The sequence below is a fragment of the Mesocricetus auratus genome, unplaced genomic scaffold, assembly GCF_017639785.1.
Source record: "Mesocricetus auratus isolate SY011 unplaced genomic scaffold, BCM_Maur_2.0 Super-Scaffold_4256, whole genome shotgun sequence".
NCBI classification, from domain to species: Eukaryota; Metazoa; Chordata; class Mammalia; order Rodentia; family Cricetidae; genus Mesocricetus; species Mesocricetus auratus.
In genome coordinates, this window is record NW_024429182.1 from 99,939,502 (window position 1) to 99,959,048 (window position 19,547).

General features: G+C 53.3%; 1 protein-coding gene across 1 annotated transcript in view; it reads right to left on the reverse strand.

Moving 5' to 3' along the window:
- Positions 1-11,968: 11,968 nt before the first annotated feature.
- Positions 11,969-19,547, reverse strand: part of LOC101843871 (guanylate cyclase D) — a 37,502-nt gene continuing 29,923 nt past the window's right edge. Inside the window, exons 15-19 of the mRNA XM_040731802.1 lie at positions 18,565-18,739; positions 17,739-17,837; positions 16,895-16,989; positions 15,536-15,621; positions 11,969-12,268 (exon numbers count right to left, since the gene is read on the reverse strand). Coding sequence (XP_040587736.1) covers positions 12,160-12,268; positions 15,536-15,621; positions 16,895-16,989; positions 17,739-17,837; positions 18,565-18,739 — 564 coding nt within the window. The 3' untranslated portion in view covers positions 11,969-12,159. The remainder of the gene's footprint in view (positions 12,269-15,535; positions 15,622-16,894; positions 16,990-17,738; positions 17,838-18,564; positions 18,740-19,547) is intronic.

Genomic DNA, 19,547 nt, shown 5'->3' on the forward strand with positions numbered 1-19,547 from the left:
CGGCGCCCGACCTTTAAATAGCACCCTCCCGGCCACGCCCCCTAGGGGACTCTGAGCTGCGGGGTCCTATCGCCGCCCTTCCAGCTGTGCGACCTCTGGGAACCGAGCATCCATCACCTCTGCGCTGGAATCGCCAAAACTTCGGGAGGGAGAAGGAAGCTAGGCTGGAGCAGCCGCACGTGCAGCCGTGGGCCCTCGAGGCAGGGGTGCAGAGAGACACAGGTCCGCGGAGGAAATCCTGGCGCCTCTGCACCCTGGAGGGGGCCACCCAGAGGTGATTGACAACCGTTGGCACGGAAGGAAGTGACCCTTCTTTGGCCCTGGAACAGCCTGTGGGGGTTTCCCCTCCCCCTGCCCCCCACAACTATCCTGTCTTCAAGTCATCTCCAAGTCTAAGTTCCCAGCTAACTAGTGGAGAAACTGAGGCTAGGAGTTGGGAGGGGGGCATGCCTCTTAGCCAATTGGATATATGAAAAATCCAATTGGCTAAGAGTAGTCAGGTCCCCATGTACAGCTGAGAGACCTGAGGCTTGGGAAGGTTAAATTGCATATCGAGTCTCATGACTTACCCCAAGTGATACTTGGCCCTTCTCAGTCACTGTCACCATGCCCTGCTGGATGTGGACTGGAAGGAGAGTGCTTCTACTGTCCTCCAGACCTGGTTCCTCAGTCACAATGTTCTTCCTGGCGGTCACAGCATTGGCAGTAGGGTCACCCGCCCCATCCTAACAGCATTAAAGTGAGTGGCACCAAGTCTTGAGGTGAACAAGCGTGCAGCTGGGCCAGTTCCTCCCATCGACTCCACTGCAGGATGGCCCTGAGCAGTGGGGACAATTCAGAGAGGACAGTCCCTGGCAGCCAGTGTCCACCCAGCCTGAGGTCCAGGAAAGTTTCGTGAAGGAGGCAGCCGCTGCTGCTCTGAGGAGTTGAGTCAGTTTGGGTTGCAGGTGAGGGCTGCAACAAGGTCAGGCAGAGAAGGCGAACTTCCTGCCCCCACCCCGCACCAACCACCTCAGGAGCTCCGAGAGTCCTGGCGTATCCCTCAGCACTTCTCTGTACTGTCAGTCAGACTGAACTTCAGTTTTCCTCTCGGCAAAGGAGGAATGACAGGGGCTGCTTTTTGGATGTGGTGCCAGGAAGGGATGGAGGCTGGGGCCTATACCAGGGAGACCGGCGGACACCTTTAACAGGGTCATGTGTTGAGAAACGGGCTTCGTGGCTACTCTGCAGCGTGAGCAGGACATGGCCAAAGAGACTCAGGCAGGCTGGTGCTCTCCCTACCTGCTCTCCTGATGCTGGCTTACTCTACTGGAGTTGCCCTAGAGCTTGGCTTAAGGTGGGGGCAGGGCAGGGCTGTTGACATAGCTACAGGATGAGCAGCCTGCTTCCCATGTGTCCCCAGAGGCTGCGGTTGTGGTTAGGAAGCACATGGGGTTCTGTTTTATCTTATTCAGTACCCGGATGGGGCTCCCCAAGAGATAGGAGATATAGGGGCAGCCAAGCACGCCCACCGCTACAGAGGTCTCTTGGGCCTGAGGACCAAGCCGGAACTCTTCAGCGCCCACCTCCTGCATCTCTGTCATACCGTGTGGCTTGGGGAAGGTGGCTTGATTATTCTGACCGCCACTTGTTTCTCTAGAGCAAGACACATGGTAAGCCTACAGTTGGACTGGCTAGGAGAGGGCATAAAGCAGCCTTGGGTAAGAACCCAGTGGGAAGCCTGACCCCCTTTCCTGGTGGGCCCTGGGAGGCTGGGAAATAAAACTGTTCTCTTGTGGGCAGATGTGAGGCTAAGGAGGGAGAACAGGGAGGGTAACTGATCCAGAGGTGTAAATGGCCTTGTCCAGGAGGCAGAGCTTGAGCCCGCAGAGGAGAGAGGCCAAACTAAGCAGGGTCTGATTTACAAGGCAGCCGTGGGGCGTGTGTGCTTTATTCTAAGGCATGTGGAGGGCAGCTTTCCACCCATTTCCTCCCAGACTGCCTGCATCCCTGGAAACTAGGTGTTTCCAACATGGTCTTCACGTGGCAGAACAGATGCCAGCTTTGGTGATTTTAAGGAAACACCTTCATCTAGACAGGGGCACATCTTGTCCTGGACTCTTATTGCTTGCCCTCTGAGAGAGCGGCTCTCAGACACTAGGTCTTGGGAGGATTTTGCTCAGGCAGGCTGACATTTGAGGATTCATGTAGGAGCTAGTGATCCAGAAAGCCAATGGTGTACATATCCCGTGTGACTCTGAGCAAGTTGCTAAACCTCTCTGACTTCCTGTCCTTGTTTAACAGAATGAGAAGGACCATGACAACACAGCTCCCTAATTTAGTTCCCATTGCTCTTTGCTGAACACCTACTCCGGGCCAGTCTTCCTTATTTGGTATACCAGAGTAAAGATGGTCACAAACAGCTTTCCAGTTAGGTATCTTTATTTTGTTACTGGTAAATGAGGCTCAGAGAGCTTGAGTAACTCTCAAGTCATCAGCTTGGGGGTCAGCAACTAATCACCGGTTTCCTTCCTACATCAGAGGCTATTGCTCAGCTTTGGCTGTCTTCATTCTGTGCCTCAGCCTAGCACCCATGTGGGCTCCTGGGAGTCAGGGAGTTCCCCCATCAGCTGGTATTAGGGCTGTGACTGCTGGGGCGGAAACCTGGCTTCCCCAGTTCTTCCCCTGTTTACCTTCCCTTAAACACAGAGGGTACTGACCATGCCTGCCCAGGGTCATGGCTCTGACCATGCCACTTGGAGGGATGATAAGAAAGTACAGTCGTTGCATCTAGGTATATCAAAGAAGGGAGTTTGAAGTCAAAAGTCAACGCTGGGGGCCAGGGAAACAAGCCCACATAGGGACGAGGTGTGTGGTTTGCAGTAGGGAATGGATGGCTTTAGCAGAGGGAAGGGGGCTGTGGAATGGGGTCAGGGACAGGTGCCTTTATAGATCTCCCCACTTGGCTGGTCATCATAGCTCCTTTTAGGGACAGGGCTTAGGGATTCTGGCCTTAGCCATACTATGGTCAAGGCAGGTCATCTTGAAGTCTGCAGGACCTTGAGCCTGGCTGACCCCAGAGGGCAGGTTTTCTATTCTTAGAACATGTGTCAGTCAGAGTCATCCATGCAGGGGTAGCAAGAGCTGGTGAGGCCTGGTTTCCCTCTGCTGTCACACAGGGGCCTCCAGGCTCTGCCCCCACAGTGAGCACCTCCCAGCAGTGAGCACGTTGACTGAGCCCCCTGCAGGTTCCCCAGGTCCCCGGGGAGTGGCGAGGTGCCAAGTGAAAACTTTTAAGACAAACATGAAACTCCAAGCTTCTTCACAGTGTGTCTGTGCTGAGCCATGGACCGTGAAACCACAATACTGTGGCTGGGGACTGCTGGGAACTGGGGGGACCCAGCTCACAGGCTTCCCGGTTAACCATTTGAAGGTCAGATCCCATGGGGCCTTGCTCCATCATGAGGTTGGTATGCCATGGCTTCATCCATGGTTCATGAGGCAGCACTGGCGTTGACAGTGATGGGAACTGGGCTTCCCACGAAGGACAGGGGAGTGGGACGTCCTCAGCTCGACATCCTCATTGTAGACTCAGGATCATCTTCTACAGAATGGAGGCCAGTTTCAGGGATGGTGAGGGGCTGGTGGCACTAGGGAAAGAGAATGGCTTGGGGTTGGCTCAGTCTGGCTGGTAATGTCATCTTCCTCATGGGAAAACCTGAGTTCTGTGGGTGACAGGAGGAAGGGAGTCCCAGTGTGGAGTAAGGACCTGGGAGGCCTGATTTGGAGCCCCTCAGGCTCCACATGCCCAGCAACTGGAAGAGGGGCTGTGGCCTGGCAAGGCTCTCACAGTGGACACCTTGTCCTGACAGTTCCCTGAGGTCCTTCCCAAGATGGAGACTAGATGCCAGGTTCCTGGCTGGACTGTTTGCAGTAGTCTTCAGGCTCCATCTTCCTCAGACGGCTAGAAGTCCACACTTGGCAGAGCCTCTGGAATCTGGCTCCTGCAAGTCAGGCTGATGACTACAGATAGGCGTCACCTTCCCACACTTCAGAGAATGCCACCTGCTTTGTCTCCTTCTAGGTCAGAAAGGTGAGAATACAACCTGTGGTCACAGGGATAGAGTCCAATTCTCTCAATCTAGCCTACTCTCTTCAACATGCTTCACATTGGCTGTGAGGATCGCAGGCTCACATAGCAACCTCTTCAGACAAGGTAGAGTCCTGCTCCCACACTTCATAGACACGAGTAGATTGCTGCCTCCTCGGGGAGTCTGGATCAGCAGGCTGGAGTGGGCCTCAGAATCTGCACCTCCAGTGAAGCCAGAGGTTATCGAGGCCGATGGTCTATCGACCTCCCTCTGAGAGACGCCTAGACCAGGATGGCTCTGGGCATGGAGCTGTATGATGGGGGACAGTGGGCTGTGGACCAAAAGGACAATGGGGAGATGCTGCGAGTGTCCTACCCCTTATTCTTCCACTTTTACAACCAGGCAGCCTTCACCTGTGAGGCAAAGGCGACACAAGGAAGGGAAGGGAATATGAGGGCTTACAGAATCACCGGTCTTCCTCGCCAGGGGTGTTCTCAAGCTAGAAAGGGAGGGCTAGGCCAGACAGCTTTTAGAGTTATAGCCCAGTCAAGCCCTACTTCACCTAATGAGGCAGGTCTTTTATTTATTCTTTATTACCAGTTTTTTTTAGCTATACATTTCCCCCACTCCCCTTCCCTCCTCCACTCACCCCTTCCACCCTCCCATCTGCCCTCACGATCCCAGTTTACTCAGGAGATCCATGTATGTTTCTCTAGGTTACCTAGGTTCTCTGGGGTTGTAGCCTGTAGGCTGGTTGTCCTTTACTTTATGTCTGGTATCCACTTATGAGTGAGTACGTATGATATTTGTCTTTCTGGGCCTGGGTTACCTCACTCATGATGGCATTCTCTAGTTCCATCCATTTGCCTGAGGCAGGCTTTTAAATCATCATCATCTTCATTTTGAAGGTGACACATGCTGATGGTAAGTGACCAGCTCAAGATCACAGAATCAGGAGATAGCAAGCAGATTCAGCTTCCTGAGCTACACCACCAGTTCCCCTATCCTCACCCCATGACAAACAGGCCGATAAGAGTCACACATTTGGCCTCCAGCACTGTGTGTCAGCAAACAACACCTCTACATATGTGCCCTTCCACACACAGGCACAGAGGCAGCCAGAGACCTCAGGAACACATCCATAGAAACAAACCATGTCACCTCCCACAGAATGCCACACTGGCACACAGCATCACCAACCCCTCCAGCTCCTAAGGGAGCCCTGAAAAGTCATCTCAGGGCTCAGTTGGTGAAGTTCTTGCTGATCAAGTGCGAGGGCATGAGTGTGGAAACCCAGAACCAAAGTTGGGTGTGGTGGCAGATACTTCTAATCCAAGTGCTGGGTTGGGCTGGGGTATGGCAGAGGTTAAGAGACAGGCGAATCCTGGAGCTCATTAGCTAGTTGGCCTAGCTGATTCAGTGAGCTCCATGCTCAGTAAGAAACTTTGTCTCAAAAATGAACATATAAATAAGGTGGAGAGTGACTGAGGAAGCCACCCAACTTTGACCTTAGGGTTTCACATGCACATTGGCAAGCACATATGTGCACCTGGACAAACATGTACATACATACATATCACACACAAAGAGAAGTCACATAGTCATCACTCAGATACACACACCCTGCACAAATCTAATACACACACAACACACACACACACACACACACACACACACACACACAGGACTTGTGTAGAACATACCACAAACATATACTGAACAAACATAATGTCTGCTCATATGCTAGAATGCATCTTTCATGTACAGAGGGACAAAACGTCCCAGTTCCCAAACCCCTGGTTCTTACATAAGAGATGTGGAGAAAAGCCTCTTGTCTGTGCGTACAAATATACATACTTGGACATACGGACACACTTGTACTCACAGTGTACACAGCTCATAGGAATTGGGCTGCTGTCTTCAGGGCCCATGAGTAGATTTTGTCAGTGCTAGACCATACATGAACCAAGTATGTTTTACTAGGGGTATAAAAAGGAATGAAGGAAAAAGACACGTTTTGGCATAAGTCAGACTGTAGCAGCCTTGGAGATCCTATGATTAATCCAGACAGATACAAGGAGGCTGGACTGTGTCAGTGGACACTTGACTTCCCTAAGGCATCCCTTACCAGATCTGGAAGCTTGGACATGGTCATTGGGCCTTCAGGGCTTCTGCTCTGTGGCCTCTTCTGGGCTGTGTGGCTCCTGCCTGCTGGCTATGTCACTCCTCTGTGTGTCAGACAGGCAGGACACTGGGGTTTGAGGTCTCAGCTCCATTCCCCAGAACAAACTTGACTTTGTCCCAGTGGGTCTTACAGGTGTGCCCAGCCTCCTGGAAGTCTGGTTGTGCTGCCTGCTGGCACACACAGGTCCTGAGGGAGGAACATTCTAGACAGTTGTTCTCCCTGTGTATTTTTCCACCCATAGGGACAGAACCCTCATTCCCAGCCAGACCTAGAAGAGAGCCCACTGCTCTCCTGTCTCTCTGCTCCCCACTGCTGCCTCCAGCAACTTGGCACCTTCAGGCCAATGCCACCATGGATGGACTGTCCCCAGTTCCTCAGCCACTGGTCTGCACCCCTGCCTTCTGTCTTCTTATCCCCTCCCCTCAGAACCTGGAACCTTTCCCCAGGAAGACTTTCTAGTCCAAGGACCCCTTTTCCATCCCTATGTCCCTGTGGCAGCCATGGACCAGGCCACCCCCCTGCTTGAAGACCTATGATGGCACTGGGGGTTGGGCTCACACCACCCTTCCCATTTTCCTGTTTCTTGGACTACTCACACTACCTTCCAAATCACACACCCACACATGTCCTGCTCTGTCCCCTCTCTCCTTCCTGCTCTGTCTAGCTTGCCTGGTTATCTCCACCAAAAGCCCTCTCCAGTCCCCCCTCTCTCTTTCCTCTCTAGCTGCCCCCTCTCTGCTTCCCTCCTCCCTACCTCCTCTCTTTTATGGAAAATTCCAGAGGCAAGGGCTGGAGGAACTTCCCAGTGGGCTCCATGCTGACCATGCAGAAGTGTCCCAAAGGGTGCCTGTGTTTGTGTTTCTTGGGCTGAGAAGCCAGGAAAGGGCACTGTGGGAGGGACAAGAGAGACACTGAGGAGGCTGCTGTTACACACAGAGACAGAAGCCTCAGGGTCTCTGGCCTCCACTTTGCCCTCCCACAGCCAGACACACTATTGGCTTGACTCTGTCCTCAGTGTCTTCTTAGCTCCTCTGTCCATCATGCAGACATCTGGTCATGGCATAGGCCTAACTAGTTCCTCCTTTGCCTTCATCCCAGAACGCTCCCATTTGGGTCGTGTGTGTGTGTGTGTGTGTGTGTGTGTGTGTGTGTGTGTGTGTGTGATGAAAGATGCTCTATGGGCTACCCATGAGAGCCTCTCAGTGTGTTCAGTCTAGGAGAATACCAAGCCTTTAAGGACTCCAGGCCTTAGGGCTGGGGAAACATCCTCAGCACCCCCATACAAAGATGGATATGTTCCTTATCCTAGCAATGGGGAGCCTGAGGTTGGAGCTCATTGGCCAGCCAGTTTAACCTTATCAGTAAACTCTGTGTACAGTGAGAGACCCTGTCTCAAAAACTACTGTGGAGAGAGATCAAGAAGACAACCTCTGGCCACACACACAGGCACAGAGAGAGAGAGAGAGAGAGAGAGAGAGAGAGAGAGAGAGAGAGAGAGAGAGAGAGAGAGAGAGACAGAGACAGAGACAGAGACAGAGACAGAGACAGAGAGAGAGAGAGAGAGAGAGGGAGGGAGGGAGGGAGGGAGGGAGGGAGGGGGAGAGAGAGAGGGAGGGAGGAGAGAGGAGAGAGAGGAAAGAGGAATTGCTGGACCTTTGGCCAGTCCTAGTAGCTAGTAGGATGCAGAAGGCTGCGGCCCGGCACTGGTCCACAGGAGAGCTGGTGACCAGCTGGTGGTGAGGGCATGAGCAGGGGAAAGGTACTGCCAAGGAGAGGCTCTGGCAAGCACTGACGTGGGCAGGAGTCTCCAGAGCATGGCTGTGTGGTGACTCGTGGTAGCTCTCTTCTAGAGCACCCAGAAAGCTTCAACAGCTCCCTATTTCTCATGGAACCACTGGGAAGTTGGATCTGGCTTCAGAGTGGTCACAGAGGAGGACACAACGGGAGAGCATTCTCCAACTGCTGCCAGCCCCCCTTTACTCCAAGCAAGACAACCCAAAAAAGGGTTGGGTGAATATGGTAGTGTTCTCAAGCTAGAAGCACCACACACCTGACTCACAGGGCTGAGGACACTCTCCAGAGTTTATTGGCAGGAATTCTTTTTGCAGTGGAATTAGCCAACTAATCGATATGAGAGCCATGAAGACATGGAGGGCTGACAGGCAGAGGATGACAGGAATGCTGGCAAGAACTTGGGGTGGAGAATCGTGGCCACCAGCAGTGGGGCTGAAATGGGAAGTGACAGATGTGAAGTCTGAACTGCAGGTACATTGGAATGGGATGGAAGCAAGAGGGCTGAGGGAGGCCACTGTCCTTACAACTGGACTTTTGAGGTTGGGACAATGACGAAATCTAGATGGGAAGATAGCTGGGTAACATGTGTCCGGGCCTGGGCTTCATCCCCAGTACTGCCAAGAACTAAAGGATGGAGTCCACTGTGGTGGATTGGCAGGATGGGTGACTGCTGTGTGGTGGAGAGAAGGGGTCACAGGATGAGGACAGGGACACTCCTAGTCTGGCTAGACCATGCACAGTTGGGGAACCTGTAACTGTCTGTAGGTCTGGGACCCAGAAGGAAGGTTAGTAGGGCCTGTCATTGAGGGCCTCACTGTCTATGAACAGGACAACCTGGCTTGTCTCCCAGGACAGGGCATGATAAGCCACATGAGCCAGGGAAAGTGCTCACAATTAGCACTACCTACTTGTCATTTGGTAGGAAGTGTGACTAATAAACCCTCCCAATGCCCCCAGGCCTTCTGAGTGGTGAGAGGACACTGCAATCTCTCACTGTCCTTCAGTGGTCAGGCGGAGTCCCCAGGCAATTGCTATGCTACAGTTGAGTGAGCCCATCTCCAGGCAGGACAGCCAAGCCAGGAGCCTGTATCTGACAAAACCCATCGTTTCTGGAATGCCTTGCCTGCCACCTACTGGATGTCTTAAGACACACCCTGCTGCGGCTGGAGCTTGAACAGGACATGTGTGAGGGTCTGCAAAGAGGGACTTGCAGACCTTAGACCCTTCAAAAGGGAACTGGGATTGGCTTGGGGACCATGGCTTCTCATTAAGGAGCTGATGAGCCTCTCCTCAGGACCTCAAAGCTGGACAGCGACTATGTATAGCAGATGCTCTATACTTGTGTCCCTGCTCTGCCACATTTAACAGCCTCTCCCAGAATGTAGCATCTCCCTTTTGAGCAGTGTTCCACACACATTAGGATTCTTACACTGATGCTCACCTGACCACTGTAGCTGCCTCCTCCTCCTCTGCCCCACTAGGCTCCTCCTCTATTGGCCAGACATACCAGAATCACAACAGCAAGGTGTAGAGCCAGCACTGCTCAGGGAGCCTCAGGTCTGCAGCAGAGACATAAGGAGAGGTGGAGAGGTCGGTTTAGCAGAAAAGCTGGGGATGAGGAACCAGGAGAGGTGCCCCTTGCATAGCACTCAGGGGAGGGAGGAAAGGCTTCAGGGAAGGCTTCCTGTAGGAAGTGGCAGAGAGCAGAGGCCTGGAAGAAGAAAAGGAATTTGCCATGAGAGGCAGAAGTCAGGCTCTGGGAAGGAACACCCAGGCTGGCACAGGGCTGGAGGCCCTGAGGGGTTGTAAGCAGAGCTGGGCAAGAGATGCCAAGACCTGTTGACATGCTGCAGAGCCTAAACCGCTGGGCCCCGAGTGAGCATTAGTCCAGGCTTCCCAGGGAAGGACTGTCATAAGAAGCCTATGGGCTTCTGAGCTTTGTCACTTCACTGATTCAGTCCCTCTTAACTGCTTCTGCAGAGGCAACAGGCTAAAGAAATTAGCTGACTACAGCCGCTGCCCAGTGATGGCAGCCATAGCAGCTGCTAATTCAATCAGAGGAGGGGAGGGGAGGGGACGGTAGCAAGAGGAGATTTTGATGGGTGTGTGGGGGTTTGCTGGGTGTTGGGAAGGGCTAAGGTCATTTAGGTAGGCAGCAGCAGGAACAAAGCTATGCTATGCTTGAGGGGTCTGGGGAAGAGTGGAGAGTGTGCCACAGCAAATGAGCTGGTGGTCCGGGGAGCCTGTGGTGGGGCAGAGTCTGGGGGTCCCGGGAGCCTGTGGTGGGGCAGGCAGGTGCAGTCTGGCTGCCAAGCTAAAGCCTTTGCAGTCCAAGTCCCCCACCTCAAAGTGTGCCCAGTTGCAAGTTGAGGGACCAAGTGCTTCCGATCACCTGGCACTACCAGGCCGGTCTGCCAAAGTACACACCTGTCTTCTAGTGAGGCCACGTTGGCCCTTCATTGGCAACCCACTTCAAAGGATGGGAGGACAGTGCAGGCTGGTGGGACAGAGGGGCCTCTCAGTCACCAGCGGAACACCAACCCAGGGCCTAGGCTCAGGCTCCACCTGAGCATGTGTGTGAGCTCATGCAGACAATAGCAGCTCCTCTCCCAAGCCTCTGTGCCCACTTCCCAAGGCCTCCCAGCTCTGTAGGCGAGAGCCACGTCCTTGAGACAGCTCTTTGGGAGGATATTAGGGACCATGCCTATATTTTTCTGGGCTCCTCTGGTAGTGTCACCACCTCAGGAGGCAGGAGGCAGGGAAGAGAGAGGGTACAGACCATTCCCCAGTTCTGGATGATGGGGAAGGGTAAGGCATGGGACCTCAGAGGGGACAACTCACATTCCTACTTGTGTTTAGTGGGTCAATTTGGAGCCAGAGTCTCCCTGCCCCCCAGCTCTCGGCATATACACATCCAAGCGTTCAGAGGGGCCTCCCAGACTAAAGCAATCAATCATTCATGTCCCAGAAGACACAGATGAAGGCTTCGGGTAAGAGCCACAGGCCTAAGGAAGGCCATGCAGGCCCACAGAGAAAACAGGTCCCCGTGGCTATACCACACAAGCATAGCCGTGTGCCACCAACACAGGACGACTTTCCCACTCAACATCTGCAGGACGACTGGGTGAGACAGAACGTCTTCATGGCCCTTGCTTAGAAACATTAGACCCAAAGTTATGCAGGTAGGGAAGGCCCTGTAGAGGTAATTGGTCACAGTGACCTAGACAGGTTTTCCCAGAGGCCCCAGGATAAAGTCCTACAGCTCCCCCTCCTGAGGGATCTTTGGAAGGAGAGTTTGTTTAGTGGCTTAACCTGCCCCTCCCCCATCACCACCCCAGGCCTCTCCCTCAGTGGAGAAATGAGTTACATGTGTGTGCCTGATTTCTCTGGCTCTGGAATTGCCCGCGGGGATTTGGCGAGCATTCTTTGAAGTACCACGGTTTAATGAGTTGGGCTTTTTTCTTTCTTCTTCTCCATGATAGAACTCTCATGGTCTTGACAGCCAAGGAATCCGAAGCCCCCTCCACCATCCTGAGATTCTGGGAGCACACACTTGACTCTCAGCACTGTGCTCCCAGCTGCTGAAGGGGTGGGCTGCTTCTGATGAGGCAGGGGAGTAGGCAGGGCTGGGCACTTCCTGTGGGCACTCTGAGAGTTCTCTTGATGCTCTGAGAGAGGATATCGAACAGGTTCTGTGTGTTGGGGGATGGACGCTGTCCCAGCCTGAGGAACCCTCGCCTGCCTGGCTTTTGCTTTTCCCAGAAAACCTTGCCACTTGGAGGGAGGGCCCTCCTTACTCTGGCTTTGGCCCCTGAGTCATTTGGTGGGGACGGGGTCCTCCATAGGACCCAGGGGCTTGGGAACAATGAACTCTCTACATCAAAATGGCTTGTCCAACACAGAATGAAGAACTGCAGGGTGGGAGGGAGTATTTCTATTTTTATTGTTTCTCTGGCAGGAGGTAAGGATACCCCGGGAGTCACTAGAGAAGACACCAGCTCATGTCACTGGTAGGTGACAGATCACCAGGGAGCTGATTTGGCATTCCTTTCAGGGGGTGGTGGTAGGGCATGTTGTCTGTCATGGGTGGTTTGGCCCACTGACTTCCTATCAGGGACCTGGCCCAGCCTCCCCTGACCTCCTAGGCTCAGCCTGATCCTGGCGCGCTTTGGCAAAGCCGGTCCGGATTTCTTGGTTTATGCGGTCATGCCATGGGTCTCTGAGGAGAACGGAAAGATGAGGATTATAAACAACTCCTGGAATAATAGTGATAGGTGGCTGGGGCTTCCACTCTGTGTCTTCTGACGCCCAGCAGCCTGCCCTGGGCACACTGGGCACACTGGGCACACTGGACACACTGGGCACACTCAGCACACTGGGCACACTGGGCACACTGGGCACACCGGGCACACTCGGCACACTTGGCACACTGGGCACACTGGGTACACCGGACACACTTGGCACACTGGGCACACTGGGTACACCGGACACACTGGACACACTCGGCACACTGGGCACACTGGACACACTCGGCACACTGGGCACACTCGGCACACCGGACACACTGGACACACTGGGCACACTCGGCACACTTGGCACACTGGGCACACTGGGTACACCGGACACACTGGGCACACTGGGCACACTGGGTACACCGGACACACTGGGCACACTTGGCACACTCAGCACACTGGGCACACTGGCTGGATCATCCCCACCTTTACACTGTAGGAGCAATGCTCAAACATGGGATGTCTTCTCCATGGTCACACAGTAACTAATTCCCTGGCTGCCTGTGTGGCCACCCCTCTGTGCCCTACTTGAAATGTGACTGTGGGAGGCACTGGGGCAAGGGGTTCGCTGGACACCCCACATACGCGTTCACTTTCTCATGCTCTGCCCATAGTGCCTGGAGCTATTCAACCTGGGCATCGCTTTGGTCAAGAGAATGAAGCAGATATCTGAGGAATAGCCAAGAATTCACAGCAATCCAGGGGACATTTGTTGACACTGGGAGTAAGACCCAAGGCTTTACACATGTTAGGTCAGCATTCTGCAACTGAACCACACTCCCAGCCATCAAGGACACTTTTGATGGTGCTTAGCAAGGGCAGAGGGAACAGAAAGGGAACTTTGTGAGGTGTCTTCTTGCAGTGTGATGGGAGTGGGGGGATGGGGAGGGTAAGAATCTCTGAGTTCTGCTGCCCTGGTCAATGGCTATGCCATCACATGCTTAGGGCAGGATTCTGTCCATGATCCCTGCCTGACTTTTGATGGAAACAGTGTGTGTGTAAGCAGATGCTTTGTGTGTGAGTGCCTACATGTATGCTTGTGTGTATGCATGTGCCTGTGTATGTGTGTGTGCACACGCCTGAGTGCATATATGTGTACAAGTGTGTGTGTGTGAGTGCCTACATGTGTACATATGTGCGCATGTGTGTGTGTACACATATATACATGTGTATTAGTGTGTGTGTACGAGTACAGAGGCCTGCCAGCTCACATGCAGGCACTGAGCACAGACCCTCCACTGCCTGCCTGAGCTCTGGGTCAGGCGATGCTCCTTGCAGCTAATCTCCAGTTTCCTGCCTCCATGAGCCAGAAGATGAAAATGTTTCTGGCACTTTCTAAAGTTTCTGTTTAGGAATGGAAAAGCCATCAGCTGAGGAAGCGCTGGTTGATAAATGGCGACCAAGCCTGCAGGTCCCCAGCCCTGGGACAGGATGGCCAGAAGCAGACAGGGCTTCCCTAAGTGTGGGCATGGCCAGAGTCTGGCTGGGGACAGGGCAGGAGGCGACAGGGGCTTCATCGGGGTGTGGCCAGATCAGGGCCATAGAGGGAGCTTGAGAGCTGGGGCCAGACTGCTGGGGGTGCGGCTCAAAGGAGGGACAGAGTCCTAGCTTTGTCCCAGTCAAGGAAAAAAAAAAAAAAACGAAACACTTAATGACCTAAATAAATAAATAAGCAAATAAATAAATACATACACAAATAATTTAAGGGTGGCAGGGCATCTTAAGCCATAGCAACGGCAAGAACAAAGACCCCAAGGAGAGACTTGAGGTGTGCTTTAAGACGCAGAGCAGAAGCCCGTGAGCAGGTGTCCAGCTGCAGGAAACAGCAGAGCGAGCGCTGGGCAGGGCAGACCCGGAAGTGGCTAAGAGCAACCAGCTAGAGCAGTGGCTCTCGACCTTCCCAACGCTGGGACCCGTTAATACAGTTCCTCACGCTGTGGTGACCCCCAATCACAAAATTATTCCATTGCTAATTCACAACTGTAATTTTGCTACTGTTACAAATCTTAATGTAAATATCTGACATGTGAGCCCAAATGCGTTGCAACCTGTGAGGAGCCGCCCTCGCTATCGCTATTGCCGTTAGAAGATGGCGCTGACATCCACTGTCAGTTGGAGTTAACTGTCGCTGTCAGTTGGAGTTAACTGTCGCTGTCAGTTGGAGTTAACTGTCGCTGTCAGTTAGAGTTAACTGTCGCTGTCAGTTGGAGTTAACCGTTTAAACTGTGCCTCTCCCGTGACGTCATCTGGGGTGATGTGCAAACCACCAATCCCGGCTCTACACATCTCACTCGGAGCTCCTAGGCTTATATAAGGGGCTGGGTTTCTTAGCTTGGGGTCTCCCTCTAAGAAGCTGATCATCTATCTCTCAAGATGCATTAAAGCTTTACTGCAGAAGGATCCGAGTGTTCTGCGTCGTTCTTGCTGGCGAGACGGTAGCGCGGGACAGCAACCCACAGGTTGAGAACCCCTGAGTTAGAGGTTCTGGTGAAGGGAGAATTTTAACCCAATGCCGGGTCATCTGGGAGGGGCCCAGTGCATTTCCTAGCTCAACCTCCCTTGGTGGACTGAGCCCCTTGGCCACCATGGTCCAAGGACCTTCTGTTCTTTGGTAACTCCTGTGCCTGCTGCCTTTGCCTGTGGAGGCTCTCATGGGGGCAGAGGGGCAAGGGACAGCTTGTTGGAGGAACCTGCTACTGTTCCACATGGCCCTCAGTGAGGGACATGGTGTCCCCAAGGATTCAGGGCAGCGAGCATGCTGTCAGAGGCCCAAGCTCTGAAGAATCTTCCTCGTGCAGCCCCTTGGTGTCCTTTGATATGAATCTGTGACTGGAAGACGGCGACAAGGACACTGCTGGTCAGCTCAGAATAGAAAGACCCCCACTGCTGGGTGTGCACGGCATGCCCCTGTGTGGTGTCCCCGAAAGATGGCCTGTTTATGCAGTTTTGTGGGGACACAGCAAGCTCTCACGCAGACTTACTGAGCATCTGGGGACCCCAAAATGCACCTGAAACAACCTGGCTGAGCCAGGCCGTGGAGCAGACACAGCCACTGCCCAGCCATGCAGACAGTGCTTAGATAGCACCAGGCAATTATGTATTTTCCAGGTCTTATCAGGTCTTTGGTAATCTAAAATAACAGATCACCCCTAATGGGGACATGTTCTGTTTTTGGGGAATCCCTCCTGACTCACCCAGGTCTGATAGACAGAGGTGTAGGGAGAGGCCTACAGAATCCCACCTTCCCCGTCAGCCAGTAGGTCTCCTCCGAGCCCTTCCCCTGGAACAAAGAAGAAGAGGTAAGAGGCCAAGGCCCAAAGGATCCTCCCCAAGCAAGGAGAAGCCTGGCTCTGCCTCTTGACATCTGAGTGACTTTGGCCCACTTACTTCACCTCTCTGTTATCTCCTAAAGTTATTGTGAGGATTGGCTATTATAATACTTAACAGTTACAGAGATGCAGGCAGGCCCAAAATGCTAAAGCCCGAGGCGTGAACCATGTAGAATTCCTTGCAGCCTCCCCTTGGATTATGTGGGAGGGAGCTAAAGGACACTGAGAGCCTATGCTATCCCACCCTCTGAGTTCCTCTGCTGACCCAGTCCTGTTCCTCAGGACATGCTCACGTCCCCAAGTCAAACAGTCCACACCCTCCACCACAGCCTGCTGCAGCCCTGTCCAACTCCTGATGACACAAGCAGACACTGGCCCTCAGGAGCTTTAAGACCATGCTCTGGATGGGTGCCACCTCCTGCTGTGACATCATCCCACAGTGTCATGAGGTGAATCAGAGAGTGCCTGATTCTGAGGTCCAGTCACAGCTCAGGGGACCTGTAAACTAGGCAACCCCTCCCTCCTGGTCAGGACTGCCCCTGGTGGAGGGAGGAACTTGGGGGAGGGGACAGTGAGGTAGGAGAAGTTGCTGACTTCACCAAGCATTGTATAAAAATGGAAGGAAGGAAGGAGGGAAGGAAGGAAGGAAAGGAAGAGAGGGAGGGAGGGAGGAAGGAAGGAAGGAAGGAAGGAAGGAAGCGTTCAAGGCTTTTCTGTGCCTCAAAGGAGCTCATGGGCAAGCTCAGCCCAGGGTCACACGTGGAGAGCTGTTCATGGGTGCACAGGGAAGTTATGACAACCGTTGGAGAAAGTGGGGATGTTCTTGGGCCAGGGCAGGTTTTAGCGAGAGGTGATGTCTGAACTGGGTTCTGAGGGATGCCCAGGAGCCCAAGAATGTTGCAGAGATGGCACAAGCTTAGAGCCATCACCGGATGGGGTCATGGGCTAGCCTTTGCTTTTCTAATTGAATATCCTCAACTATGTAATATGAGGATAATTTATTCTTTTCACAACTGCTCTGAAGGCCATATATATTATGTGTGTTGGGCACCAGGGCGCTACGTGGGTGGATCACTAGTAGCCACAACTTCTCTGCTCTGCCCCTGACTCTAGCAAAGAATCAAAAAGAAACTTTTTTATCCTAAATTTGGGGAACAGAGAGAATCACCTCTATACCCAGCTCACACCTGTCAGCTGAAACCGGTCCCAAGGGCAGTCCCTCACCTTTAGTTCAGTCTGGCCTCTGACATCAATTATGTAGCCTTCGTCAAGGCTGAGCAGGGTCTGGACAGTGCTTCGGCTAACATGGATTCTGTATGCTGAGAAGAAAGGCAGAAATCAAGCCACCACTCCCTGGTGACGCCGGCTTCTCTAAGAGCCATGGCGGTAGCTCCAGTCAGTTTCCCAACGAGGTTATGATGCACATGATTCTTCATTCCTGTAGACAGTTGATCACGGAAAGAGCCCCCAAGAAAAAAACAAGCCACATAGGTGAAGCGGAGATCCCTGGAACACAATGTTTACCTGTAGGGTTACCAAACCCAGCTATGCAGTGTGCACACAGAGCTACCCCAGGGCCATATAGCACCATCTATAACCCAGAGGCAGAGGCCCTAAGACCCAGCAGTTTGGGCCTGTTTTCTCCAAGCTATCGGAGGAGGCCCTCCCCAAGTAAGGGCCTAAAGTGTTGGAGATGTCTACGTGGTGGCGTTAGAGCTGGCCTAGCATAACAGAGGCTGGCATGCAGTCAAATAAAATCCCAAACAGGAAGAGGGTCGCCGCACTGTAAAAGGAGAACACCAAGGCCCTCCAGGCAGAGCCTGCTCAAGGACACTGGGCAAGAAAGTCGCAGTTAGGGGGAGGACCCTGGTTTCCTGCTTCTTGAATTCCTGCTAGTTCTCCCGTGAGATCATCATTAAAAGGCCATGGAAAGTTAAAGAGCACATATCCCTCCCTGTGCTGTCACCTATGGTATACTGCCACCAGATGGGGACATGGTAGGGACAGCCAGTCTGGGTTTGTTGAGAAAGACTTCCCTGGGGTCAGGATAGAAGTTAGAGACACTCACGCAGCCCTGTAGATTCCATCCGGGAAGCAGTGTTGACCGTGTCCCCAAAGAGGCAGTACCGAGGCATGGTAAGACCCACAACACCTGCCACACATGGCCCTGAAATCCAAATGTCCCCGGGGAGCTCCAGGAAGCCAGACAGAGGTCCCAGCACCAGCCTCCCCATGCCACCATGCCACCTTTTGTGTGTCCTGAACTGAGGATCATGCTGCCTGGAGCCAATGGCAACACCAAGAGAGGTGTGCATGGGATAGACCCGGCCATGTAGGAGATGGGGAAGCTGTAGCCAGTACCAGGGTGAGGGAAGCAACCCAGAGAAGCGATAGCTGGTCTGTGTCTTGAAGGGAGACTGAAGGGCAGGAGACAGCAGGCCTGAAAGCCTGGGAAACCACTAGTGAGTGTGGGTGGGGGGCTGGTGGGGAGCCACAGGGGGAGGCTGGAGAGGTCCGTGAGGACTTTGGGGCTACAGGGGCCTTTGCACTTGGTCCTGCAGGAGGGAGCTGCAGAAGGGAGGGGTAAAGAGACCCCTCTCTGAAGCTTTGCCCGCACCCAGGTCAGCATACATTAAGTTGCTGCCATGACTATAGGAGAGGTCTACCTCTTCCATCAGACTAATGGCTTCTTCACATGGAATCAGCTGCCTTTGACCTGATGTTAAGGGCAGAAAATTTCAAACCAAGTAAGGTTTGTGAATCTGAATGCCCAGACCCTTTGGCATAAGGTAGCCAAGGGTCACAAAGCTTTTCTGGCAGAGTGTCTGAATACCAGGGAGTCCACCCTGGGAGTTCTGAGGGGCCTGGCTGTGGCCCCCAGCCCTTCTGCCTACCTGAGTGAAGACCAGCCCTGACACGGATGGGCACATCGGGTGCATGCCTCATCCGGAAGTTGCCTGCATAGCTAAGTATGTCCAGGGCCATGTTGGCGATCTCAGCTGCATGCCGACTCCCATTTCGCCGAGGGAGCCCAGATGCTACCATGTAGGCATCTCCAATGGTCTCTACCTGAAAATGACAATGTCATGTTGGAACAGCCTGTCCCACACTCAAACCTGCATGCCACCAATCAGGAGGCCCCCAGACCCCCACCCACCCCCATATCACACACACTCTGTAGCCTCTACCAGCCTTCAGGCCCAGGCATTCAGTACTGAGCCATGAGCTTCAGGTGGGCTCTGTCTGTAAGGCAGATGGCAGGTCTGTCTGTCTCTGACCCAGGGAGCAGTGTGAATGCAGCCACAGCAGCCAGCCAGGGCTTCATCTGAAGAAGGTACCTGTCAGGGACAGTCTGACGTCCTGACTTTATTGGCTTCCATGGATACTAGAAAGAAAGTGGGTTCATCCTAGAACCTTCGTCCAGGGACTGATGGAAGCAGAGACAGATACCCACAGTTAAACACTGAACTGAACTTCTGAGACCTAGTGACAGAGATGGAGTAGTGATGAGCAAAGGGATGATGAAACCCACAAAGACAGCTGACCGGATAAGTGGGGGGGCTCTTGAATCCCAGACTGATGGCTGAGAGGCCAAGAGAAGACTGATCCAGACTCCATGAATGTAGTGCCAGGGAGGAGGCCACAGAAATCACTGGGGCCTTGGGTAGTAGATCAGTGTTTACCATGGTTTATGAATGAGCTTTGGGAGCCCATTCCAAACAGAGGGATGCTTTCCCATCCTGGACACATGGGGAAGGGCCTAGGTCCTGCCCAGGATGAAATGACAGACTTTAGAGATCCCCCCAAGGAGGCCCTCAACCTCCCTGGGGAATGATGTGGGGATTGAGTGGGGGGTTTTGGGGCTGGTGGAGGGACA